At 46.8% G+C, this 8,073-nt stretch overlaps 1 protein-coding gene across 1 annotated transcript; it reads right to left on the bottom strand.

Annotated features, from left to right (window-relative positions):
• Positions 1 to 5,546: 5,546 nt before the first annotated feature.
• LOC115310456 (monocarboxylate transporter 10-like) lies at positions 5,547 to 7,724 on the bottom strand. The gene has a single exon (XM_029968852.3). It carries the CDS (start codon positions 7,586 to 7,588, stop codon positions 5,978 to 5,980), a length of 1,611 nt encoding a protein of 536 aa, XP_029824712.2. The 5' UTR covers positions 7,589 to 7,724; the 3' UTR covers positions 5,547 to 5,977.
• Between the last annotated feature and the right edge of the window lie 349 nt (positions 7,725 to 8,073).

Raw genomic sequence — 8,073 nt, forward strand, 5'->3', positions numbered from 1 at the left:
TTTTTGGAGTAATTTTGTAATCAGTTGATTACTTTTATTAGGCAGTAATCACAAGAGTAATCTGATTACTTTTTGAAGTAATAAAATTACTTGTAACCGTTACAATTTGTCCACGGGACCGCCCCCCCCCCCCACCCCTTTTTTCTATGAAATGAAAAAAAATAAAATTTGCTTTTTTTTTTTTCGAACGGAAAAAAAGAAAGATTTTTGCGGAGCTGTAGGAAACGAGGTCAATCTCTTTCTATGTACAGTTTCTGTGGAATGTCCGTTTTTTGTTTTTTATCGAGCTGGGACTGGGAGTGGGAAGCCCCAGGAAAGCTACAGTGCGTGACAAAGGCCATTCAGGGCGAAGTTTGAGGAAGCAGAATTTAGCTTTGTGAGTCCTTCGTCCAAACTAACCCCCTCACGCACAAACACACAGAAATAAAAAAAATAAAAAAATCCTGCTTAGGGTACCTACTCGCAGCCCGTAGGAGAACCAGAACCGAAGAATGCCTAAAGCGGATGCAAAATATAACAAAGGCAGTTGAAATATTTCCCCATTTCCCCTACGTGGTTCTTGTGACAAGCAATGTTTCGAGTTGAGAAGTGGTCGGGGCGATCTCTTCCGCTAATGGATACTACACATGATCCGTTTCAAATCCTAGAGCTGGTGCTATTTTGTATAACATGCGAGCTCATCCACATGTGAATAATAAAATGAGCGACGCAAACTTTGAGCGACAACCCTTGCTCAAGCTTAACAAGATCTAGAACCGCCTACGCTTCCCCCCTCCCCCTCACGCACACACTGGCGAACGCCCAAATCATTAAACGTCTTCAAACGAATTCTATGCTTGTGTCCGCATTGTGAAGGTGCAACGACCACGAAGAGGGAGCCAGTTTTTCTTCTTCAATACTTGTGCAAATGTGAAATATAGGTTGGAAGTAGTTCATTGTTATGAGCGCTAAAGATGTGTCTTCACACAATAAAGTAATCGGAGAAGTAACGATTACTTCTTTAAGTAATGTCCAATTACTTTTGCCGTCGAGTAATCAAGTAATCTAATCGAATACTTTTTAGCCAAGAGTAATAGTAATTGTAATCGATTACTTTTTTTTAGTAACGTGCACAAGACTGCTGTTCGCTCCCCGCGCCTCGTAGCAGTGTTGTTGCAGTGGGGGGGCTCGTTAAAATTTTGGGGTTTTTTGGACTATCTAAATCACTTTCTTCCTTCCCATCCCCCCCTTTTCTACTCCGCATGCTTCCCCCTCTGCAAATATCAGCTGACCTTCCGACATCTTTTGTCTGTTGATAGGCAAAACAACCACTAAAATTAGAAAGTAATTTGTAATTTGGGTGGAAGTCACTCGGAAAAGTAGTTAAAGCAAACTACGAATTACTAGAATATAAATGTAATTAAAAGTTACTAAACTACCCAGAAAAGTAGTTAAACTACAGTAACTTGAGTAAAGTAGTTAAACTACGTACAAGTCTGGCCCGGCAGGCGCTCTGCGTAAGGGTTTTCACCTATCTGCCTAGCCCCGCACACCATCACATGGGCCAAGAAAGGTGTAGTTTTAGTTTTACTGCAGAGGAGAAATCAGCAGGGTCCAAGATGGTGACAATGGAGGATGGGGGACTGTTCCAGTGGCTGATGGCTTGAGAAAGGAATGACCAATTGAAAGCGTTAGTAGAGTCAGAAATGTGCTTGATGGTGCAGACGTTGTTGAGGCGAGAAGATGTTTGGTCGGGGGGTAATAACAAAGTGGTTTTGAGGTCGGGAATGTGGTAGTAGATTTTGTGAATAAGGCACAGCGGAGAGACTTTTCTGCGAAGCTGCAAAGAGGACATGGTTTGTTCAGTTTTTAGCGCTGAGAAAGTGAAAAAAAAAAGTCATAAGTGGATGAAATGAAGCGAGCAGCTCTGTTCTGAAGTGCCTCTATAGGGTATTGATGAGGTACGGTCGATGGGTATTCCAGATGGTTAAAGCATATTCTATTTTTGGGTCTGACGTATGTGTCAAAGGTTAGCTTACGGACAAAGGGTGGAGCGTTTTTTTAAGTTACGTCTGCTTAGTCCAAGAGTTCCAGATGAATCGGCAGTTATGACTTCAATGTGGTTATTCCAGGGAAGGTCAGATGTTAGTCTTACACCAAGGTATTTATACACAGTAGCGGTCTCAATCAGATTGGAGTCCAAGAAGTAATTAAATGACAGAGTGGTTTTTTTCTTGGTGAAGTGGATTAGTTTGCGTTTATACCTGTTTAATGACATAATCCACTCTTTGCACCAATTGTTAATTTTATCTAGATCTTCCTGAAGCTGGTTATTATTTTGCACACAAGTTACTTTGTTATAGATGACGCAGTCGTCGGCGAAAAAGCGTATTTTTGAAGAAAGCCCAGTACGAACCCCTGGGGAAGACCAGAAGATACATTTACTAATGAAGATTCATGATCATTATGGACGTGACCTGTACATGGGAGAAAGGAAAGTCACGAATCCATGCAAACGGTTATTGGTCGAGGCAAAAAGATGATAGCTTAGAAAGAAGGCGTTGATGGAGGACACGGCCGAACGCTTTGGAAAAAAAAAAAAACTGCGTCAGTTTCGACGTGACATTCAAGGTTAGTGTGCAACTCATGGATGAAGTCGCAGAGCTGTGTTTCGCAGGAAAGTACCTTTTGAAAACCGTGCTTCTGTTTAAAGAAAAGAAATGGGATGATAGGTGCCTCATGATATTGGAGTAGAGGATATGCTCAAGTAGTTTGCAAGAAATTGAAGTCAAAGAAATAGGGCGATAATTAGATGCGGAAGAGCGGCTGCCCTGTTTAAAGACTGGGAATTACCCTTCCCACCTTTTGGTCAGATGGAAGGCAGCTTTGAGATAAGGACTGAATAAAGATGCGTTTCAAATACTCACTAGAAATAACACTGGTGCTCTTTTAAAGTTTAGAGTTGATGTTATCGGTTCCAGCGGACGAAGTAAGTTTTAGTTTATCAATCAATGTTTTAATACCGGCGGAGTTAACGTTAATAGGATTCATGCGCTCGTAAAGCTCTTCAGGGAGAGTGGGGACGGAGTCCAAGCACTCGTTAGTAAACACTGATGAAAAGTATTCGTTAACACAGAACTATCATGCCTCGACGTTGCACATCCGACATTCCTAACTCTCCCCATCTTCCTAAACGTCCGTGTGTGTCCTAACCCCAGAAACCGGAATTTTAAAGGTTAAAAATGGCACGTTGCGAATATGGAACGCGCACTTTCATGCAAAGCTGACTTCAAGTGACTCAAATCGAAAAACATGCATATTTACAGTATTGTTATCTCTTCTGGTGAAGGCTCAACAACCGTTGCATCCGTTTTCGCGCACGAAACGGTGACTCCCAGAGAAAGTAAGAACGCAGTGATTGCCTTTATTTTAACAATGTAAACACACTTGCAGGCGTGCGCCGATGAAGCCTCAAAATCAAAACTCTCGTAGTGTGATTCGTGACTGCGCCGGCTACTACCCAACCTCGTTGTCACGCCACTTTCTGCAAGCAAACACTAAAATTGCCAGTAAACACACAAAAGCGACATAGATACAATTATCTTCTAGAATATCACCTTATTTAGTCATAACTGTTTCAATAGGCACTACAAGTTGTATTTATTTTAAGAAGAAAAGCAACATCTTTTTCGTGAGAAAAAACTAAATATCAATGTTAAGTCTGGTAACGTTGTAATTTTGCCTTATCATTGCCAAATCTTTAGAAAAGTTCAACAAAAGTTGCGCCGAATTTTCGATTTGGGGGGGGGGGGGGGAGAGGGTCTGGTTTGCCCCCCCACTCAAAAACAAGTTGGTACGCCACTGTTTCCAACAGCCAATCCAGGCACCATCACCCCTTTCCAAATCTCTCTCACCCCCTCATACCTGTTGTAATACCAAAGTGCCCTATTTTTCATTACAGCTGCATTTCTGTTGCCCTTACCTATTATATACTTTTCATGCTTACTGTACACAGGAGAGGAATGTAACGGGCGCCCCGCTGTGGCGAGACGCCGAAACACACACTTCTTTCGAGCGATAGAATGTCCACTCGTGCTCTTCGCGTTTTTTCCGGTACCACTTTTTTTCTCGTCGGGTTTAAAAAACATGTTTCGGGTCCTCGCCGCTGCAAAAGCTGTGCGCTGAATACCAGCTTCCCCCACAACTGCTCTCTGGTACCAGATACTCGCGCTCCAAAGCTGCCAGTGGGCACTCTATGGTTCCGTCGTCGAACTGCCAGGCTTTGTGAGTATAGAGGAGGCTATGTATTTTTGCATCGGAATGTTCTGCTACGGGCTTGCGCAGTTACGAGTGCGTAATATTGGTGTTTTCCCCTAAATGATTGAGCTCGTTACAGGCAAACGTTCATGAGGTGCTAAACTAATCGAAACTTTCAACACAACAAATGCAAGGATATTAATAAATATCAGCGTTTTTACCCGTACCCGTAAGTGTCCTGACCCGAGACGAAGACGACGTAGCATTTTACAGCGTTATGAAAAGTTTTACAGATATACGTCGAGATACGACCGCGAGTTCAGACCGATTCGTAGCTGTGGTTGACTAGGGCACGGTGACTTACGACTGCGTTGCTGGGGCGTAAGTTCATACTAAGCCGGGATGTACTGGGGGCTGGTGGTCGTAGGTCAAAGTTCCCGCAACGTTTTAAGACGCTAGTACTATTTGTAAAAGAACCCTTTTCTGTGCTTCGTATGAAGCACAGAGGCATGGGAATCAATTCAATTATTATATAGTTGGACAGGCGGCATACACAACATGGATAATATATGGGGTAGGAATATAGCAAGACGTGCGGTGTACGCATTCTGGCGGAAGAGCCTGACCGTCTTTTCTGGGCACTGTGCGTTACTGGGTAAGTGACATTTAAACATTTATTTTTCTTATACTTTACAATGTCTTATCGTGAAGCGCGCAGATTCCCGCATTATGGACACAATAAATTATAAAATACTACAGGTCAAGTTATTTGTTGATATATTCAAATTACTAAATATTTTGATGTGCTCATTAAAACCTCCTGAGCTGGCAGACTCGGCGTTTCATTTCGTGAATGAAAGTATCATCGACCACGTTGTATACTGGATGTCCAGCAGCGTCTTATTGACACGGCTGCGTTTCTACAGCACGACATGATCGCACCGCGGTTCAAATGCGACGGTGAAGACACCGATGTTTATCAAGCGGAAAACAAAGCATATTCACTTGTAAGTGTTGGTTCACAGCTTCTCGCAATCGCGCAGTGCATTGATAAGCACAATACCGGTCGTTTTGACGGAATTTACATTTGCTCAACAAAACCGAAAACGATTTGATACAAATTAAAAACCCCAAAATAAAACACGTTTATTCCTAAACCGAAGAAAGTGCTTCGGCATTGATGTGCCCGGATAAGGAAAAAACGGAAGTTGCAAAAAATGATGTATAAATATGTGCTCCTGCGTGCTTAAGAAATTTGGAGCAAAAAAAATGATGGTTTTCATTTGACTGACTTTGATATATCTGAAGATTGCTCGGGCAATTTTTATTACTTTCAAAGGGAGGGCTCTTCATCAAGGGGCATTGATACGTGTGAACTCTCCTGACCTGCCGTCACGCCTTTTGTACATGTAACCATGTAACCAAATCAAGCCCGTAGCTAAGGTTGTGACGTACCCTCTGCAAGCTTGAACAAATGCAAAAACCCACGTACTACACTCTAAACCCCAGCTGGTGTCTCACCGGTAACTTGGAAATATGACGTGCCCTAGTACAGAAAGTAGCATCTCGTGGAATTGTTCGTTTATTTGTTTATAGCGTCTAGAAAAAGAAATCTTTCGTTAAGAACATGCGATGCCAAGCTGCATGCAGGAAGCTCGGCAGTCCTGATGATCTATTGAGCATAGTATATAGGTATATATACTGACGTCCCGGCTTCAGGCGTTTATGAATACCCCGGACGTCAGGCATTCGAGTGAAAAATTACGTGTCTGCCACGGCGCCTGCGGCCACTCTGCAGGTAAGGCACCGCTAGCAGGGTCACGCCCCCCACGTAGAGGCTGACTCCAGCCAACAGAAATCCGGGCATGTATGACTCAAACACGTCATGGATAAGACCGTTAAGTGGCGGTCCAACAAGGGCAGCCACTCCAATGCAGAGCAGACTCAAGCCGTACGCGTTTGTGAGGTTGTTGAGTCCGACCAGATCAACGACCACAATCGAGCTGAGTGTGATGAAGCCCCCACTAGCAGCGCCGTACACGGCCGTGTAGACTATCAGGCAGGAGTACGAGGTGCACATGACGCAGAGGACGGTGGACAGGCCACACGTCACGACGCAGGCCATGTACAGCCAGAGGCGGCCTCGGCCCACGCTGTCTGATGCCACGCCCACCAGCACGCGGCCCAGTACGTTGCTCAGGCCGATCAGCGACACCAGAAAGCTTCCCTCTGCCGCGGTGACAGCGAGCAGTTCGACGGCCATGCTAGACAGGAACAGGTAGGGCACACTGTACCCCAGGCCGCAGAGGAAGCGGGACAAGGCGAAGGCCAGGAAGACCCGGTCGCCGAATAGCCGGAAGTCGAGCATCTCGTAGAATGCGGCCGTCATCTGGTACGAGAAGAGCGTCCTGCAGAGAAGGTTCCGGTTGTCGACGAGGGTGATTACGTGGGAGTGGTCCGGGGAGTCAAGCAGAGTGCTGTCGGTGGCGAAGAAAGACATGACGGGCTGCCGCTGTTCCTCCGGCAGCGAGCCCGCGTAGAACAGGTCCTTGCGGAGCCTCACGTGCGTATGAAAACTCTCGGCTCCTTCGCCCACCATTTGCAGTTGCACGCCCGCGTCCGTTGAAGGAGTGCGAACGGGCAACTCGTATACGGCCAGGTGTCTCGAAAGCGTCGATGACCGCTCCGCGGGCTCGTACGATGACGAGGGCTCCCGGGATGCGAGGGGCGACGCTGGTTGCACCGGCCGCATCAGGAGGCCCGCCACTACGCCCTGGAGCGAGAGCCCCGAGCACACGATGAGCGTGCCTTTCCAGCCGTACAGACGGATCAGGAGCTGGACGAGCGGTGCCAGCACAAAGGTGCCTACGCCGGAGCCGCAAACCGTCACGCCCGTGGCCAGCGACCTACGCCTATTGAAGTAAGTGGACACGCACACCACGGCCGGCAGCAGGATGAGGCCGAATCCCGTTCCGGCCACGAGCCCGAAGGAAAAGTACAGGTAGAGGATATTGGGCGCGTAGATGCTAAGGAAGAGGCCCACCGCGGACAGGAGCGAGCCCGTGATGACCGTCGTTCGGCAGCCATACCGGATGGTCAAGCCACTTGCAATCGGGCTGGAGATGAAGTAGGAGCCCATGAGGATGGAGGCGATCCAGGAGGTGAGCGCGTGTCCCTCGCCGAAGTAGCTGAGAAATTCGTCAAAGAAGACCCCGGACGAGTAGATTATGCCGTCGACCACCACGTGGCACACAAAGCCTGCCAGCACCACCACCCAGCCCCAGCCGCCATCCGGGGGTTGTACGCCTTGTTCCACGACCAGCGTGCGATGGATCATGCTCGTCGTGTCCATGGCCTTCCGCCACCGCTGTTTGCGATGAACTTGAATATCTCGAATGGTTCAGGGCTATTCGAATTCGCAGTCTGTTGCTGCGTGGTTGGTCTAAAGCTGGGCTGACATGAAAAGAACGCCGAGTCGATTCGTTCTCTTCCACTTCTACGCTTCAACGTCGTAGCGAGATTTTTGTCTTTTTTAGGACTCGTCAATGTTCCCAATCAACGACCAGAGAATAAACAGATGCAAGCACGCGGGTGCTGTTGCTTCCCGGCCGAACCAACCACGGAACACTTCGAGAAGAAGTCGACGGGGAATCCTGCATCCGTGATTCGCCGGCGTGGCGCTTGAGCTTGGCGCCGTCTAATAGCGGCGGTCAAATTCCTTGCCGATTTTTTTTTCGCCAAAGAACCAGATTAAAGCACCCGATCTTCATTATTGGCTTGAAGTTCGAACTATAGGGGGCGCTAAGTCCAACTTGTTTTTACTTGACTTTAAAGCAC

This window comes from Ixodes scapularis, unplaced genomic scaffold (genome assembly GCF_016920785.2).
Source record: "Ixodes scapularis isolate PalLabHiFi unplaced genomic scaffold, ASM1692078v2 PGA_scaffold0__279_contigs__length_252992795, whole genome shotgun sequence".
In the NCBI taxonomy this organism is placed as follows: Eukaryota; Metazoa; Arthropoda; class Arachnida; order Ixodida; family Ixodidae; genus Ixodes; species Ixodes scapularis.

Bases quoted from the DNA above. Each gene is read 5' to 3' on its own strand.
- LOC115310456 (XM_029968852.3), bottom strand. From the start codon at position 7,588: ATGGACACGACGAGCATGATCCATCGCACGCTGGTCGTGGAACAAGGC.